At 43.2% G+C, this 18,810-nt stretch overlaps 2 protein-coding genes across 2 annotated transcripts; one reads left to right on the top strand and one right to left on the bottom strand.

The window, feature by feature from the left end:
* Positions 1-64: 64 nt before the first annotated feature.
* Positions 65-10,306, bottom strand: tex10 (testis expressed 10). The gene is made up of 16 exons (XM_076736494.1): positions 9,990-10,306; positions 9,472-9,671; positions 9,183-9,370; positions 8,752-9,078; positions 8,442-8,654; positions 8,091-8,343; positions 7,891-8,003; positions 7,346-7,593; positions 7,056-7,191; positions 5,963-6,132; positions 4,681-4,858; positions 3,659-3,881; positions 2,313-2,393; positions 1,976-2,160; positions 1,608-1,818; positions 65-556 (listed from the first exon to the last, which is right to left on the bottom strand). The coding sequence occupies exons 2-16, from the start codon at positions 9,652-9,654 to the stop codon at positions 443-445; spliced, it is 2,823 nt and encodes a 940-aa protein (XP_076592609.1). The 5' UTR covers positions 9,655-9,671; positions 9,990-10,306; the 3' UTR covers positions 65-442.
* Positions 10,307-10,510: 204 nt separating this feature from the next.
* LOC143324199 (uncharacterized) lies at positions 10,511-17,069 on the top strand. Its single transcript, XM_076736495.1, has 12 exons — positions 10,511-10,679; positions 10,969-11,062; positions 12,608-12,638; positions 13,718-13,795; positions 13,891-14,030; positions 14,121-14,246; positions 15,274-15,319; positions 15,406-15,471; positions 15,579-16,030; positions 16,121-16,225; positions 16,492-16,591; positions 16,772-17,069. Exons 2-12 carry the CDS (start codon positions 10,985-10,987, stop codon positions 16,813-16,815), a joined length of 1,266 nt encoding a protein of 421 aa, XP_076592610.1. The 5' UTR covers positions 10,511-10,679; positions 10,969-10,984; the 3' UTR covers positions 16,816-17,069.
* The last annotated feature ends 1,741 nt before the right edge of the window (positions 17,070-18,810 follow it).

Genomic DNA, 18,810 nt, shown 5'->3' with positions numbered 1-18,810 from the left:
TATACCTCAATGTTTGTTGGTTTTTATTGTATCATAAGGAATAAAACGACACAAAAGGCAGTGCTCTTGGACTTAACTTTATTTTGCCCTTTTTTTTCCTTTTAGTTTAGTTTTTTTTTTTTGGTTGTTTGTTTTTTTTAAATCAAAAGTCTGCAGGTTCCCAAAGGAAGCACCGGACAACGTTCAGCAACAACGATACCACGCTACCAATGAAGCATTAAAAAGGCAGCTTAGGAAACAGAGAGAAAACTGGAGCTCCTGAACAAGAACGTGGAGTATTCAATGTCACTCACAATAATAAAAAAAGCACTTCTCTGCTGCATTCCTGTCTGGAATTTTTGTTGTATTTACTCATCACTACAAGCCAAACACTGAAGTAGCCGTAAAATGTTTGAGAGGGTGAAGTGACGAGCACAGCGGGTCTGTCTGGTGGGTGCGTCGCTCAGTAAAGGCCCAGGTTTCCACGTCGAGCGGAGGAGCCGTGAGCCACCGTGACACTGTAACAGTACAGCAGGTCTGTCAACCACTGCTCCCTGGTTGCGCCCCGGGAATACCTCTGAAATAGACACGTGCAGAGAGAAATCAGGTGAACAGCCTCCGTCAGAGGTTCGCATACTTCAAGGGTGGTGCTGTTTTTTTTTAAACCTGGGCCCTATTTTTTAATATGTACAAAGGGTTTTGGAAATTGTCCAGCCTGTTTCACCAGGCTGCAATGATGATGATAAATGCAGCCATTAGAATACGTCCACTGAAAGCGCTTGTTTTTCCACCGACAGGCTCAGATTGTTATTCTAAGTGTCTGACAACATGCCAACCAGCAGACCTTTGCGATGAGGAAGTCGAGCCAGTTATCGCTCTGTTCAAAAGAGCTTGATTGTGTTATTGTGTGACTTTTGTGTTTTAAACTAACCCTTTAAAACATGAAAGTCAGACAATATAAAGCGATAATGGCTTCAACTCCCCATCAGCAAGGGCTGTCAGAAACGATCTATCTCTGTAGGGACCCTTTCCATAATGTTGTCAGACACTTGGAGTAAAAATTTGAGGCTGTTGGTGATAAAAACAAGTACCTATACATATACAGTGCAGCCACTGCCGCCTGTTTCGCAGCGACCAGCTGAAGGTGCAGACACACTGTGTCTGTCTGACACATCTTTTTCATTTTCTTTGGAGAGCTGGAGATCTGCAGTGCATGATGGAAATGGCACGGTGAGTTGACGGACCAGTTGCCATATCTGAATTTGTATAGCCACAACTTGTCCTCAACTTTATGCAAATGAGTCTGTTCAGCACGACGCACCGGGCTTGCGAAGATGAGATCAAACTGTCAAATTAGGCAGTCCAGATAAAATATGATCAAGATGTCAAGATTCTGTTATTGCAATGCTTATTTCTCACCTAAAATGTTTTCAGAGCTGTATTTTTCCATACTGTTTAGCTGTAATATGAGAAAGTTTGTGATCCAGCTGCCAAGTTGGAAAAAGGATGGGCCAAACCAAGAACCACCCATCTCCTGGTACATCACCTTCCAGCTGGAGCTTTCAGAAGTCTGGTGCACTCACATGTGTCCTCGCCATGCCTGTTAATTTCGTGTGTGTCATGTTTACCGTGAGGTGTTGTATGATCTCTTGCAGCAGACCAGCATTGGCCAGCAGCTGGTTGTGGAGCGGCGTGTGCTGGAGCAGCATTGACAGGATCTGTCCGAGCTGGGGCAGCTCCTCCTCGTTCAGATCTCCAACACGAAACAACTGCAGAACCGTCCGCAACAGGCGTGGAACGGTGCTCAACGCTGACACACAAGCACCCCATATAGCCTCCCTGCAAATGTGACAGGAAGCTGTTTTAAACCCAGTTGTTGTAAATCTTGTTCACTCAATGAGAGCAAACAGCAAACTGCTACTTTTAAGGGATTTCTTCTCAACAGGAGATCATTTCCAAGCACAGATCAGTAAGGCATTGCAGAGATTCCACACACCTTTTGTGGTTGGTTTCGGCAGGTAACTCTGGCTGCAGGGTGATGAGCAGAGCCAGCAGGCTGAGGCAGCACTGAGACAAGAAGCGCAACACGGACTCAATGGGCAAGACGGACAGGTCCAGTAACCTGGATACAGCTTTGAGCAGCACGGCCGCCATACTGTCAGGCACCACACCTAATTTGGTCTGAAACACACACACAGAATGTGAACGTTCATTCAATGCATGTATTCAGATAAAGACAACAGTATGAAGGAAAAGCAGGAATGAAAGGAGCACTAAACTAACTAGGATCGAGAAATCCTCAATTTTCCTGCTTAAAGGAAAGAGTTTCTTACCAGGTATTTGGAGATGCCAGTCTGTAAGATGTCATAGCACTGAGACTTGGAACCCAGACTTTCCAGACGGTGGCAGACTTCCTGTGAATGAAAGGGTTAAACAAGCAAAAAATTATTTTCAGGGGATAATTTTATATACTGCCATGGAGTAACTGCTACATTGACCCAAACTCTTGTTTCCTAAAGCTTTCCATCCCAGAAGTGAGAGCTGACACATTTCTTCATACAAACACGTTTTATGATGTAAATAATGGCAGGATGGTGACATGAAACAGCAATAATGATATTACTTAAAAACGTTTAAGCAATTTAGGGAAACTTCTATCTCAAACAGTTGTATTTACCAGACACAACACATCACTGCTGTAAATAAACAGAGCATTTGAGCAAAAGAAAGCATAACAGAGTATGTCAACATTCCTGTCTGGATGATGCAAGGCCTTCATCGTGCCCTTACCAAAGAAAAGAGTCACTATAACAGCATAGAAATCTCATTCTTGCTGGGACGAAAATTAGAGACGAAATTGGTTTCAGGCCTAAGAAGCCACCACAAACTTTTCCAGAGTGAAAACTAAGGCTCAGTTTTTCCTCATTAACTTCAAATCCAAATCAAATTTCTCATTAGCTTTTATCAAATTGAGGTGTGTGTGTGCTGACGCGCAGGAGTGAGGGCGAGCCAGTGTGTGTCAGAACGGTGCACCTGTTGGCATTCTCGCCATCATTAAAAACAATCCCGTCTCATTAGTCCAACCATTGTTGACACAGTCCGTCCCTTAATGCCCCCCCTCTCGCCACTACGTGTCCCTTCCCTCCTCCTTCCCGCCATTTGCCTGTGATTGACTCAGACAGGCAGATGAGAGAGGCAGGATCTGAGGGCTTAATTGAGGAGCTGAATTAGTGATTATAAGCCCCCCACTTGCTAGCACACTCACACACACTTGCCCCAAGGCATAGTTATGTTAACTGTAATTTCTGTGCAGAAATGTCACACTCCCATCATGCCATGGGCTCTCATTAGCATTTGTGCATATTCGCTATGCCCGATAACCACGCATCTCCAACCTGCGCAACGCGATAAAGGTTCCCCTCTCAGCCGCAGTGCCACGATAAAGCTTCCACGCTCTGAGCTCTATATGAAAGACAGAGAGGAACCAGGAGGGGGCTAAAAGACCACAACTGTGTCCAGAATATCAACATTTTTCAATTTTGAAAACAATATCTTTTCTTCACCTCCTAGTCCCTGGTTACTCTAAATTCATTTTCACGCCTTTCTGATTAGTGGCGGCGTTGTTAAGAGTTAGAGTGTGTGTGAGCTTTGGAGGAAAGACAGTGTGCAGTGAACGCACCTCAACAACATCCCAGTGGTGTGTGAAGTGCTCCAACAGCGTGGGGTAGAGGCTGAGGGGTGACAGAGGGGAGGGAGGCAGGACGCTCTCATCGCCGGCCTCCTGCAGAAAGGCGAGCCTTTTGGACGAGAAGCCTGTCAGGGTGGAGAACAGGAAGGTGATGTAGTCCACGTCCTGCAGAGCCGGGTTCTGGCTCCCAACCGGCCAGCCACTCAGAGATGACCTGGATCAGTGAACGTGTTGTACAATTATCAGCACAAAATTCTGTGTTAAACACAAAGCTGCAAAGCTGAGCATAAAAACATTTTACAACTTGTAGTTTATGCAACTTTTCAAAATTTTACGCTTTTTGGAATTTCTGCTTAATTTTCCTGCTTACAGTTTAAGTTCCTTATTATTCTCTCTTGGAATTAATAGTGATGCTGTGTTTCATAAGAGCACAGTGTTCAGGATAGTACTGCACAGTCAGGCAGTTATGTCTTGTCTTAAGGGGAGGATGGATATGTAACAGTAGGAAATGTGAGTGAATAGCAAGTGTGTTTTGTGAAGCCCGAGAGGCACATGTCAACAGAACTGTCTTCACAATACTCCATGACGACTCTGCATTCCTGCCTCCCAAAGAGCTCTTTGTATCAAACCCATTACGCACACACATCTTATCCCATATGAACTCAGCACTCCCTCCGCTCAAAATTTGTATAACACTGCCCCACTGACACAAACAAAAGGTCAGACACACAAATGCACACGGACACACACGCCATTACAGGGAAAGGTAAGTTGTGGGTGTGTTTCAGAATTTAAAAAACTGCTTTTATTGTCACGAGTAACTTCAATATCAAATACACCAGATTAAATGTCAGGAAGTAAAAAAAAAAAAAAAAAAAAAGCGTATGAAAGTGTGTGAAAGTGTAATACTGCCATCTGATGGTGGCAGATGAGAGTGAGAGTGACAATCTCTTGTTACACACCAGTAAAATTGAGTTCATGTGGCCTCCGTGTATGGGGGTTTTCAAGCTCACCGAAAGTATACAATACGAATCAGGGAGGTGGCGAGGCCGGCAGAGATCCGTCCAGCAGTGCAGCAGCAGCTCAGACTGGCCAGAAGAGACTGAGGCATCTTCGGCAGGAAGTACAGCAGCTGCACCATTCGTTGCTGGGACTCTGCTGGTAGGAGCACCACAACTCCTTCCTCTGGATCTTCACTCACACACACACACACACACACACACAGACACACACAGACACACAGACACACAGACACACACACACACTTCACATGTAATTACATGGAGACAGCAATGCATTGCGCCCTCTGGGGATGTAACATGAAGCTCTATCAAGAAAATTAAAGTGATACCAGGAAAGCCAGGCTATGTTTGGACTAGTAAAAAAGAGGAAGACAGACAGACAGGCATAGCCACTACAGTGAGGGCTCAGATAATGTGTGTGTGCGTGGTGTTCTCTCTGTCTCTGACGCACATGCTGATGTCAGAAGCCCCCAGACAAAAGGCGTCTTGTGATGGTGAATTGCTGGCTCTGCGGCAGTTTCTATTCGAACGTTGGCTGACCCCACCCCCACTCTCCAGGCCCCCTCTGTAACACACCAGCCTAACTATCTGACCATCCTCAGAGCAGTGGATATCGTCTTATTACTGCTTTCAGCCTCTGGTTGTAGATCAGTTTTACAAAGTTGTCTGGAGTGGGGAAACATGGAGTTACACCGCCCCCTATGGAAGCTATGGTGTAACATTTTTCTCTTTCTGACCACAGTTGCGGCATTCTCTATTGTACTGGACTGTTTATGCATACGAAAATTATTTTGTATTTTTCACATGTATGAATACATTTATTTTTCATTCATTCAGTACTGGAAATAAGAAACATCTACACAGAGGGCTTTCTTTTACTGCACTTTGGAACTGTATTTAATCAGCCACATAAAGAGCAAAGCTAACCCCTCATCCTCAAGACTGCTACAACGGCTCACCTCTGACCACACCCTAATCACTGTTGCTACATCGGGTACTTGCCAGGTGATGGAAAATACCTGATGGGGCATCGCTGACTGGGGTGTGTCCAATGGTGAAACAGGTTTCACACCACAACAGCCAGTGCCATAGCAGTTTTCTGTCTTACATGAGTTGGTGATGATTTGATTTTCAGGCCTAGCTGTGATTTAAGTCTGAAAATTATATGTAACATGAATAATTATACATGATGTCACAAAAAAAGATGTTTCTGTGACAAGCCGCACCAACCTCTATGGTGACTAATAGAGTGTTTGTGTGTGTGTGTGTATACCATAGAGTCTGCAGGCGTATGTCTGCAGACTGCTGAGCAGGTCTTTGTGTCCTCGAGACGCGGCAGCCTGGATGGACAGGATGAGTTGTGCAGAGAGAGCAGGGTTACGGTGGCCCAGCTGGGACAACTGCCCAGGAAGAGATGCCAACCAGCGACACAACACCTTGCTCCTTCAGACAGGCAGAGGGAGGGACAACATGCAGATGTGCATGTGAACAAAATGCAGCCTGAGTTCCAGTAAGGAATGATGTGTCTGGATATAAAGGCTCAATGGTAGGTTTTGGTCCTTGATGAACCAACTGTAGCAGCTAAGCAAACGTGTAAATCAGTTTTATTTTGTATCCTTATCGGCCTAGATCATAAATTGGGAAGATTAGAACACTGTGTTTCAAATCATTTGCCATCCACTTCACTGACACAAATAAAAGTTATTCATTTTCAGGGAGCACACAGTGCTGAATGAATGTAAGACGTCATTTTAAGACTCTACAACACATGATGATCATAAAACCTTCTTGGACTTGATTGGATGAATAACCCACTCCCTTAACAGTCATTGGTCCGTGCATACTATTTTTAAACTGGTAAAAGCATGGTTAATGTTCCAGAACTGTTAAATTTCTTGAAAACAACTCACCCAAATTAACCTCTAACTGAATTCTAGATGACAAATAAAGAGTTTAGTCACATAAACATGTATCACTTCCTTTTATATCTACAATACATAGTTTTAATAATTGCGAAGAAAGTCTGGTAGATTAAAGAGGCAGTGAATTTAGTTATCATCTAAATATTTACATATTCTTCTGATGAGGTCAGAAATGATAAATAAAATGATTCTTCCAGATTCAAATTGTTTAGTGAAAAGCTGAGCTTGTGCGATGTAGTCTGGTTGAGCAAGAAAATTAAGCTACTGTGGAGTGCTATCATGTTTTCACCTACAAATCAGGTTTTAATTAAGTCTCATTTCATATTCAAAACAGGTGCAGTAGAAAATGGGGTTACTGCTGTGGTTATGGTTCCATCATTTATTTGTTTACAGGAAACCGAACTGTAAATCTGTAGTCTGAAAATCCCGACTGACCGAAATTACCTCGCTATGTGTGTGTGTCCTTGCTCCTGCAGGTAAAGCTTGCTGTAGAAAGACAGCAGCAGAGATCTTGCCTGTAGAGTCAGGTTCCTCTGCTTATAGTAGACGTAAACTGCTGACAACAGGTCATCTGTCACTGCTGTATAAATACAAACATACATACAGATATTCATGTTAAAATGACTGAACTTTAAAAAATGTCTTCTAGTTTACAAACTAGTATCAACCCAGAATCTCTGCTTTTGTGCTTATTAAAAATCACACGCTTTCACAGATGCACCACACATGCTTACTTTTGCTCCTCTGTGTGAGCACCATCTTCCACACAGTACCCAGCAGCATGTGGAGCTGCCTGTAGCTCAGCTTCACTCCGCTGCGCAGAGTGTTCCGGACAAATGTCCTCAGAGGCGTCAGCCAGTCTCCATCCGTCTCTCGGCTGAGTCCTTGCCTCTGGCTGAGGGACACCATGACCTGACAAAGTGTGATATTCAGGGCCAGGGGCTCTACTGTCAGTCCTGGGACAGCTGCAGTCTGCTTACTCCTAAAGGACAGGTGACGGGATTATAATAGTTGCACCTAGATTAACTCTTCATGACAGTAGGTGTGATTACAGATGGTAAGTAGTTTAAACAATGATGATTCAAAACATGAAAAATGTAATTTCAATGGTTAAGTGTGCAAGTTTGTGGCATATAATCAAAAATATGATACTACAACCTTTTAACTTCCTTTATCTTATTCACCTCTCAGATAACCTACATAACAATTTTTAACTTAACAGTAATAAACAGGGGAAGGAAGGATACTTGCTTGACATGTTAACACTAATATCCCTTACCTTTTGAGATCAACCTTCTTTCTATGTTTAGGTGTGTCCAGAGTACCATAGGGAAAGTTTTTCATGAAGTGCTGCTTGAAATCTCCCAGGTATTCTTTATGAAACCATGCATCCTAAACAAAGACAAAAGTCATTTTTAGTAAAACCTTTTCTTGTACAAAAAAAACTACTGGTTGATATTTTTGCACTCCTCATCTCACCAGTGCATCCCGGTGATCATGCTGCGGTGCCAGTTTTCTCAGCAGCTGCAGAATAGACAACACCTGGAACATTACTGACATGGCATCTGGAGTGAGCAGGTGAGTGCCATCAGTGCTGTTCCAGGGAGAATCACTGGCACTGGCCTCTACCCACACTTCTAGCAGAAGAGGCACAAGTGTGGCTGCAAAGCTCTGAACAGCCTCAGCTGAGTCCAGACCCTCACCCACAGCAAGTCCAGGGTCCACCTCCGGTCTACACAATGAGAGATTGAAGTAAAGAGTATGCTAAACACAAAATACAATTGTTTAAATTCAACCAAAACAAGGTTAACTTGGTTGTTGGTATCATACCTGAGTCTGAAAGTGGAGCGTGGACTTGGTTTGGCCCCAGAATTCTCATACATCTTAACTCTGATCTTGTTGTAGGTGAGCTCTTCCCAGCTGACAAGCAGAGGGGTGACCCTTCCCTCTCCCTTGGAGCCAAACACTCCATCAGCTGGGACAAAAATATCACCTTTCTCCACTGGTCTTTCCTCGACTACTGCCTGCAGAAAGCGCCCAAGCCTGACGTACAGTGACAGAAAACAAAAGGGTTAGCAGCTAAAATAAATCTATTATTTACCTAATTTCTTCAGAAACTGAGTACACACGGCCTCCATACCTGAGGAGCACAGAGAGCCGCCACTGCTGACTAGTCACAGCCCTGCTAGGGTTGATGGACAGTGCCCAGGTCCGACTCATAGCATCCTGGGCCTTTTTAGCTCCTGCACTGTTTTGTCTGTGAGAGATCAACTCCAGGAAATTAGTGAGGAGCACTGCAGGCCGTGCTGCCAGCAGAGCAGGGTAGTGCTCTAGCAACACATCAAGGACCTTCATGGCATCCTCCTGGATGCCTGTTTCAATGTGGGTCATGGCACAAGACAGGTGGGCACAGAGGAGGGGGAAAAATGGAGCCACTCGTTCTGCAGGCACAGACTGTGCAATGAACCTGGAGGCAGCAAGATGGTTTAACCCATGTTATTTGACAAACAAACAAAAACTGACTGTTTTTTACTGTATGTTGTATTTCTGTATCACTGCTGTTTCACTGACTTGAACACGCGTGTAGCTGCCACACGAACGTTGCCATCCTTGTCTGTGAAAACAGCTGCCACTTCAGACAGCAAGCGAGAGAGATGCTGCTCTAACAGTGAGGGGTTCAGGGACAGTAACTCTCTCAAACCCAACAAGGCACTATGTTTCACATTGGCATTGTAATGGTGGAGCTGAGACATGAGGTCCTAGTGAAGTAGGAGGAAAGGGAGAGAAAGGAGACAAATTGCAGTATTCCAAAAATGCTGGTGAGTTTGCTGATCGTGTGAAACACAGATGAAGAGCTTACATTGATACCAAGCTGTCTGTGTGTGGTCGGGCCGCTTGTGTCCCTCTTCAGCTGCTCAGATAGATGGATTCCCCTTGAGCGGAAGTTGATGTTGGTGGCATTATCAGCTTTAGGCTTCATCTTTCCCACCTTTAACTTGACCTTCTGGAAGTCATCCTGTCTCTTCTTCTTCTTGGCCTTCATTTTTGCAGTCTATATTACTGTCGGTGTTACCACACATGCAGGTGAGATGAAGGGGGTTGAACGAGTGTATTGTTTTCAAGAACCATACTGACCACTGGCATATGTTTGGACTGGGCGGCGGAAGCGTTAAAAACAGACATTTTGCAGAAAAACTATAGAAAGTGCTCACATTTTTGCCCCGAATAGTCAGATTTGAGAAGCATTTGAAATCATGAGAGGGACAAGAGAGCTGCACCTACATTAGCGTTAGCTAAGTTAGATTGCTAGATAGCTTGTAGCTAACTATCTCGCACAGAGGTTCGGCATCATGCATGCCAGTTCTTTATTTTACTTACCACACTAAAAAGTCTTGAGAGTCTTCAGAGGTTTATTCGGCATCAAACACTCGGTGTCTAGCGTAAAAGGTAACCCACTGCTAAAAATTATCAATTACAAAATATTACATTCTGTAATCTCGTGCTGGTGTCTGGGGTCCTCTTGCTCTCTGTGTACATGTTTCCAAAGCCTCGTTAGATGTATTGAGCTCAATGGCTGCGGGGTTTACAATATGAAAACCTATTTGGCTAAGACCCCACAGAAGCTTTTTTCAAGATGTCTATGTACCGTCTTGTTATCAAAAAGAGTTCAATGCAAAAGCTAGCACTAAGTAGCCGGGGAAATAGTAATAGTTTTCAATACCTTGTTCAATTTTGCCCCAGACAGGTATATCGGCAAACCCATGCGTACAAAACGAACGCACCGCATAGTTGTCCGCACAAATGCCTTACAAACATTAACTAACTTATTCCCTCTAATGCCTGGCAATGGATGTGACTGATTTTACACATCTGTATTGTGAGTGGTATTCGGTTTTGTTGTAAAGCACAGAAATTAAAAAGGTTAAATTTCGTCTTTTTTAAACGGGCAAAAGCACTGCTGCCTAGTCTCCCCAAAGCGGCTGTCGGCATTGGTTTCTACACCCTAGCTAGTTCGTCTTCTCGAACTAGTAGTTGGAGGAATCCGCAGTTTGCATTAAAATTTCTCGGGTAAGCTGGGTAAAATTATATTAACGTTTACCTAATGTACATAAATATGGCATTGTGCCTCTGGACTTGCTTAGCTATATTTCACAGCTACAGTAATATTGTTAAAAATTGGTCTAATGTAAGGCTCACCAGGGCCCGAGACAAAACACCACAAGTGAAACGAATCTGCTAATCCACATAGATCACGACTCAGTAACGTTAATCACCAACGAGAGCGTGTTTCTGATATTAAGGGGAATTACTTGGCATGTGAATAGTTTTTAATGCGATCTTCTTCTCTGTCTAACAGCGGAAAAGCTGAGGAAATGGAGGCTCAGGCTTCAGTCGACCTGTCCCCAGTGAAAAGAAATGGGTCGCAGCCGAATAAGAAGAGAAATGCCAGGGTAAGTATTAGGCTGTACGTGAGAACCACATTGGACAAAATATACACTAAACTACACTATGCTACTAAAAACATCACAGTTAACACAGTTACACTCGTAATACCTCACATGTATGGTCCTGATCGTTCAAGGACGCATGTGATGCCTCTTTTCCTTATCAATGAATTTGTACACTGGCTGTTGTGAAGCCTGATGGAGAGCCAGGCGGCAGCAGTCCGGGTCGACTTGGTGCTAGTCTCTGTGCTCTCAGGCATGGGTGTGTTTTGTTTTCTGGTTTTTAGGACCCTGTTCACTGGCCTGGGCCTCACATCTGTGGCCTGTTGTCACTGTTGTTGTTTTAAGGGAATTTGTACCAGTGTTGTGTAGAGTCCAGCTTCTCGGCTTCACAATGCAAACATATCTTCAGTATGCTGAAACTGCTTCAACTTCTCACTTCCTCTCAGATTTGACATTGAGCTTTGTGTGTGATGTGACCTTGGTTCTCTGAACCAACATCCAATGGCACGTGCTGTTTTTACCTGTCAGTGCTGTCACGCACAAAACAAAAAGGCCTGATGTTTGAGCAGGGCTCCTGGAGAGATCCTCTCAAGATGTTTGCTGTAAAAGCAGTTACTTGCATTGTCACATATTATGCCAATCAGCTGCAAATCAGACTGCAGTGATCACTGCACACTAATGAAGTTCAATGCAAAAAATCCCACAAACTTGAAACTTGATGTTTGCTGTCCAAGTTAATTCATAAAACATATATATTAAGATATTTTACTTTTATGAGCTACATGCAGCATTTTGAATCTCCCTTGTGAATGGCTCATTGTTTCTGTCTACTGTCTCCCTCGCTTGTGTATTACAAGGCTTTATAGAAAAGGTATGTTTGGGAGCTTGTTTTCTTTTTTGACAGTTGTCCTCAGCCCAAGTTGCCACTTTCAGGCTACGAAATATAGCAGAACTTATATCTGTATGTTTATATGATTCCAACATATCACTCACCACTTTGCTCTTCCTTAAAGAAGGGGTCAGTGTTTAGTCATCACATCTTTTGTGTATGCTGCTGTTTACATCTGTCAAACTTAAATTGATGGCTCCCAAACACACCACACTGGGTGTGAGGCCACAGTGGCAGAAGGGCACAGACTTGGTGTAACATCTCACTTTCATTCTGCTGGGAAAATACTGAGGTCTTGACCTCAGTGTTCTTAAATGTGGGCCGTGTAGACTTGTTTGTATATAGAACTTTTGTGTTTTATCCTTCATTCAGTGTGTCAACTCTTTCTCTTTCTTCTCAGTTAAACAAATAATGAACTGTTGCTGTTCTACGTTCTCATTTAATGAGAATGTCGACTAATCACCAGACTCCATCTATACAGTTGTCTCTGTGACTGTGGCTGCTTGATGCAGGGGGTCATGGAGAATGAGGAATGCTCTATGGCATATATAGTGTGGCGGACATGGACGAGGAGTTCAGTCCTCTGCTAAGTGTCATCCTGTCACTAATGCCTGTATGTGTCTCTCTCCTTCATGTGGGTTTATTCCCTCCCTTGACAGAGAAAGCAGCCGCAGCATTCTGCTGATATAGGTAAGTCATTTGTACATGGTACCACTGCCAGTGCTGAGAGTTGAAGCATGAGATCTTGACTTCCCTGCTTCATGTCGAGTGGTAGCGTGTTCACCACTCTTTGAGCTTAGACTCACACTCTCAGAGATCAGGCGTTGTGGTGCCACCTTTGGTTTTGGTCTTTGGAGATCCGTGTTTTCCACTGAAGAACATGCAAAACATGTTCCAGTATCTTGCCACAAGTTTTCTATTTAGAAATGAAAATTACATTAAAAATATGTGGAACAGTTTCAGAAATGTCAACCCATCCTCCTAAGATGTTGCTATATTGAAGACCAGCACCATAAGCTCCATTAGTCTCTAGCAATACAAACACATGGTCTCGAAACCGCGAGACATACAGTGATACAACCGTGCATCTGCAGTGGTTGCTGATGAAGATTTAATGCACTTTTTGTGCTGGGATGGTTGTATAAACTGTTTTTTTCCCTCCATAATATATTTTTAACACTGCTGAACGCAGTATTCATTTTTTATTCAGTAGCCTGTGCTACTCTGGCTTGAGTGATTATGTGTTGTATTATATTATTTCTTAATCCGAGTAAACCCCACCTGCTTACCAGAGTATTTTGAATTATGCAGGGATTTTATTGTGCGTTTGCAGTTGGACTGCTTCATTAGTGCGACACAGAAGTGTGCTACTTCTGTGGTTGGGCACAGTGAGAAGCAACACGCCATTGGAGCTGGTGTCTTCCAGCCCAGTTCGGGCCTAAATGGGGTTTAACCAAGAACTGCTGTTCCTGTTCTTCCCCCAGGCTTCAAAAGCACACATGAGGAGTTTGGGTTTTTTGCCGTTGTTTAATTAATGTAGACATAATACAGTTCATTGGCCATTAGACACTGCAGGTAGTGTTAAGAACACAACACACTTTCTTAACCTCAGTGTCCTCTTAACTATGACTACAGGGTTGTCCCCAGAATTTTTAAACAAAGTGGCTGACTGGGTTTGTTGGACATGGAGCTCGTTGTCTCTCTTGTGTGTCAGTTGTGGACCATTCTGAAGCGTTTGCTTTATGCTAACCACTGTTGTGTTTTCCCAGTGTTCACCAAAGGCTCATCTATCCACACTATGCCCTCTCTCAGCAAACAGTTGAAGGAGGTGACAGATTGTATCATTGGTAAGCAGAAGGGTCCTTTCCCTCACATGCATCTACTCAACATTGTTCTTTTCCTATATATAAATGCATAAACAATGATCATCATGTGTCTGCAGGTCTTCAGTATGTGTGGGAGTACCGCAGCCCCAGTAAATCTGTCCCACCACACTACCAGTGCAAACTCTGTGTCGTGTCCCGCTTGCAGCATGATATGCTTGCCCATGTGAAAGGCTGGAAACACAGTCTCAGATACTTGGTGAGTATTGTTTCTTTCTCAGTCTGCCTTAAAGGCGTAATACTGCAACATTATTTGTACTACTTGTATATTTCCCTGTCTTGTTCACAGAAAAAGGTCCACCCTGACAAGGTCACCCATGAAGAGGCAGAAGCCATCAGAGACCCTGTTATAAGGAAGACGATTAAAGACGTTGCAACTGAGGTGGAGAAGACAGAGGGGAGGGGACAACTCAAGGTGAGTGTCAGGCCCAAATCACTGCAGCAGAGGCACAAAGGTCTGGTTTTTAAGTCTGTATAGTGCCATAGGCACAAGGTTTTCGGGTTGTCCATCCGTTTCATTCTCGTGTTTTTGGTGACACTACCCAAGTGAAAACAATACACTTAAACATACTAAATATATGTACAGTATATTATATACTGAGCATACTAAAGTGTACCTACATCCAGACCATGAACTTACTTAAAGTGTGCTAAATTGGAACTAATTTTGTACTTATTACACTCAAACAGTATGTAAGTTGTACAAAAGTCCAACTTAAGTTGTATTAAGTCTGCTTGACTGTGCTAAAATATGCTGAAAATATGCTAATTATTTTATATCCACTCTTGCTTTTTTTCAACTTAAAGATCAACAGATCATTGGGTTTCTGCCCTCACAGCAGTGATTTATAGTTTCAGTTTATTCTTGAAGATATGGTATGAAGTGTGCTCGAGTGGTATGAAGAGTCACTAGATGGCAGTACAACAACAATGGCTTGACTTTCCTCCCAACATGTGTATCAACATACAAAGTTCACACACAGCAGCAGCATGTAGTTTTTTGTTGACATAACTTACAAGGAAGGCAAAATGTTGTCACACTGATGACTTCCAGTCATCTGACTGCAGCAGTGGCAATGGTGTCAAATTGGAAAGTGCCTGCTGCAGACTTCCAGTAAGCAACGGTGTGTTGACTGCAGAGTGGTCTGTCTTATTAAGCACCAAAACAGCAACAAGTCCAACGGTAGAATTCTGCCAATTATGCTATAAAGCCATTGATAAGTAATGTGTGATTGTAGGTATTTGAGTCAGATTAAAAGCTTTTGAAATATTACAAAGCTTTTTTTTTTTTTTTTTTTTTGACTGAACTCTCAGTGTCACGTTGAAATGAAGAGGAGACATTGCTCATATTCAATTCCTAAAAATGTCCAAAGTTGGATTTACTTAGTCTATGCATCATTATTGTAGATTTGACATTTTACTGTTATGGTTGTCACTTTCAGGTGATTCTGAAGGAGCCTTGTGAAGTACCTGCTTTCAAAGGACTCCGTAAGTTACTCTGCTATGAATTCATTCAGTAATAAAGGGTTTCCTGTTGGTTGTGTTTGTCTTTCATGTACTTTCCTCTCTCACAGGTTCTGCTACTCCTAAAGTGACACCTCCACCGGCACCAGGAATGGGACTAAAAGGACCACCCTTTGGTGAGTCATTTTTATTACTGAAGCTGTGTAATGGTGTGGATGTATGCCCCGTTTCTATAGAATTACTGTATGTGTATTTAAATGTAATGAACATGTGTCTCTCACAGGTCCCAGGTTCTCTGACCCGAGGTTTCCAGGGGCGTTTCCTCCCCAGGGTGGTCCTCTCTCTGACTATCCCATGGGAGAGTATGGAGAACCTGGCTTTGGAGGCTTCTCGAACAGGCAGGATTTCCTTGACTCTGGTATGGATCGAAGACCCTTCCAGGATGGTATGGATCAAAGACCCTTCCAGGATGGTATGGATCGAAGACCCTTCCCAGATGGTATGGGTCATCATCCAGCTGCAGATGGTTTTGGACCAGGTGGTGGAAGAGATGGCTATGGAAGGAGTGGACTACTGAAGGAGAACCCCGGCGGAATGTATCCTGATGAGTACCGGGGCAACCAGATGGGGAGTAACTTGATGGACAGACCAATGGACAAGCCACTGGAGAGGCCAGGATTGATGGGAGCAGCGCCAGAAAGTAGCAGCCTTCCGAATACACTACTCACTTACCTGGTATGTGTCTCATAATAGGTTCCTCCCCAACATATGTAAAGTGTCAGTGTCATTTTGTTCATACAGTAACTTCTCAAAATGTATTTTTAGGATACTTTCCGGATAGAGAGTGAGAGTGATGCACAGCTGGTGCTGAAGGTGACACAGAAACTAACAGATGTGCTGATGGAGTACAGACTGAGGAGCGTGTCCGGAGTATGGAGCTCGTTTTTAATATAAAAAAATAAATTCCTGTTCTTGTATTTTGAATTTAAAACTAAATGTTAAAGATAAACCAATAAATGTGATGTAGCCTATTTCATTTTAATTGTTAATATATAAATATGTATTTATTATTATTATCTGCCTTTGAAGAGCTGATGTGAGCAAAACCCAGATTTGCATGTGTCACTAATGAAAGTGTTTGGCACCACGTGCATCATCTCTTCCTAAACAGTCCGTCTTCTCCGTTGCCTCCTCAGGGTTCAAGTCTGAACAGCTTGTCAATGAGCTCCACGAGCTTCTCCTCTACACCCTCCAGACTGCCAAGCAGTAACGACCGATACTCAGGTAGTCTCTCAGGTATGTAACCAGTCTCCTCTCAACCGTTCCATCTGATTCATCCATGACTCCAATGTTGAAATTCATGTTATGGTATTTGTTGACTGGAAGACACTATTGGGCATATTTGGAAAACACATGGAAGTCAAAATGTGAGTTGCCGTTGCATTGACCTTTGACCTTTGCGTTCTCTCTCTGTAGGTCCATCCAGCTTCTCCGATGGTCCATCCAGGTTTTATAAATGACCATCAAAAGATGTGACACCGTGACTTCTCATCCCTGTGTCCATCAATTACAACTGTCCAGGATCTGAAAACTTTTGTTTAAATTTAAATGTTTTCAGATATAGGTTCTTTCCTGTTGTTACCTAGTAGTCTTCTTTTTCAAAGTTTTTGACTTTTTTTAGATTTATGACTTAGGTTTTACAAGCATGTTTTGATCCGCTTCAAGTGATCTTAAGCATATGACCATTGTTCATTTTCCACAGCCCAGTTCTATTAAAAACAACGGAGGAAAAAGTCGTGTGTTTTGAAACGTGAAATTCTGTCATTCCAATGTGACTGCAATTAAACTATGTCCTAAGAATATGTTTTTGAGTTCCTATGCTACATAGACAATGATGGGGGAGGCTCCAATCTGGATGTAGTCCCAGAAGTGTTCAAGACCCTTTACAAGCAAGTGGACGCATCAAATAACTAAAATAAATCATGTCTGTGTATTTCCTCCTGGCTGTGTAGTTGAGGTCCATTCCTTCCTATTTTCATTGATTTCTGCAGCAAAAACACCCCCCAGCAGTTTCAAGGTGGATTCTGTTCCAACATTGCAGATAAAAGTTGGATACAGTCATGTCACTGGGACTTTTCATTGGCAAGTCTTAGGTTAATAAATAGGCCATAAAATATTGTACAAACAACATGTATTTAAAAATGTACAGAATGTTCACAGAGGGAATGTTAAACAATGCTGTGATTATTGAACATGATGAAAACAATAACAGTGATGCAACTGATGCAGATTTACAGCTGGAAAACAAACATGATGGGAAAAAAATTAAGATCTCAGAACTGGTCTTCGGGCATGGTGTCTGCGTTTGAGCATCAACCTTCCACTTCTTCGAACCTTTCTTGCCCAGATGTCCTCCCTTTGCTTCGCATTTACGCAGGTAAGACGCACTTTTGTCCCCAGAAAGTCCTCACCGTGGAGCCTTTGAGCCTCTGCAGCAACCCTCTGTGATTTAAACTGAGCCATGGCCTCGCCGATACCCTTGCCATCATTATTGGGCAGTAATATGATTTTATTCTTAAGTCTGTAGTTGTGGAAAAAACTTGTGATTTCTCTGAACACCTGCGGGCAGGTTCCTGACATACAGGCATGTCTGCTCTGCTGGGTCAGCATTCATGCTTGATGCTTCTCATGTCCCAAATGTTTTTCTCTTTTGATGAGGTTTCTTCATTGTCCCTGGCTCAAGACTCCTTGAATTGGTTTTGGCCATCATCTCCCTCATTATCTTCTTTGTGATTGATGAGACCTCAATGGCATCAGAGCCTACATGGCAACCAGTGAGATTCATTGCATAGTTGTAATCCACGGTGCTGTTTAAAATAACAAAGGCTGTGTCTGTTCTGTTGCGTTCCTTGTCAAGCAGATGTAAGACATTTTTGTGTGCAATGTTTGGACATCCAAGCAATTCTTTTATATCAGTCTTTGTCATTGTTTTGGGGAGATTACTGACCATGACAGTGTACTCCACAGTTGGTGATAAGGCAGTAGTTGCATCACGTGGCCTTTTGGGTGATTTAGATGGCAACTGGCTGAGAGATAGCCTTTTGATCTGCAGTTTGTGGTTTGCTGTTTGCCTAGGAGGGCTCTGCTTGGGTCTCACTCTCTCCTCAACATCAAAAGCATTTTCACATTCTTGCAGCGCACTGGTCCACATCTTCTCAGTCGCTCCACGTACCTCCACACAGACGAGGCCCAGCGACTGTTGGTTGAAGAGAAGTGCATCACATGCTTCCTGCACACTTGCAAACTTCACAAGGCAGCCACGACCAAGTCCCAACTTGACATTCACTATGGCTTCCTGTACCATCAACCCTTTGAAAAAATGGCAGATGTCCTCTTTTGTAGCCGTGGCTGGCAGACCAAAGAGCCTGACGTAGCCTGGTTCTGAGGTCAGCGTTTGCTCTGGTGTCCTCACCTCATTGGACACAACTGGGCTTTCAGCCTTGGGGAAATCAACT

The sequence above is a fragment of the Chaetodon auriga genome, chromosome 8, assembly GCF_051107435.1.
Source record: "Chaetodon auriga isolate fChaAug3 chromosome 8, fChaAug3.hap1, whole genome shotgun sequence".
Classification (NCBI taxonomy): Eukaryota; Metazoa; Chordata; class Actinopteri; order Chaetodontiformes; family Chaetodontidae; genus Chaetodon; species Chaetodon auriga.
The sequence above is the reverse complement of the archived record's forward strand: the minus strand, read 5'-3'. Positions and strand labels throughout refer to the sequence as shown.

Excerpts from the sequence above, each read along its gene's own strand:
- tex10 (XM_076736494.1), bottom strand. The coding sequence starts at position 9,654 with ATGAAGGCCAAGAAGAAGAAGAGACAGGATGACTTCCAGAAGGTCAAG. Across the intron at positions 9,079-9,182 it reads GCAGCTACACGCGTGTTCAA|GTTCATTGCACAGTCTGTGC; the intron begins GTCAGTGAAACA and ends TGCTGCCTCCAG. Across the intron at positions 8,655-8,751 it reads CGGCTCTCTGTGCTCCTCAG|GCTTGGGCGCTTTCTGCAGG; the intron begins GTATGGAGGCCG and ends ACTGTACGTCAG.
- LOC143324199 (XM_076736495.1), top strand. The coding sequence starts at position 10,985 with ATGGAGGCTCAGGCTTCAGTCGACCTGTCCCCAGTGAAAAGAAATGGG. Across the intron at positions 15,320-15,405 it reads ACCTGCTTTCAAAGGACTCC|GTTCTGCTACTCCTAAAGTG; the intron begins GTAAGTTACTCT and ends CCTCTCTCACAG. Across the intron at positions 16,031-16,120 it reads ATACACTACTCACTTACCTG|GATACTTTCCGGATAGAGAG; the intron begins GTATGTGTCTCA and ends ATGTATTTTTAG.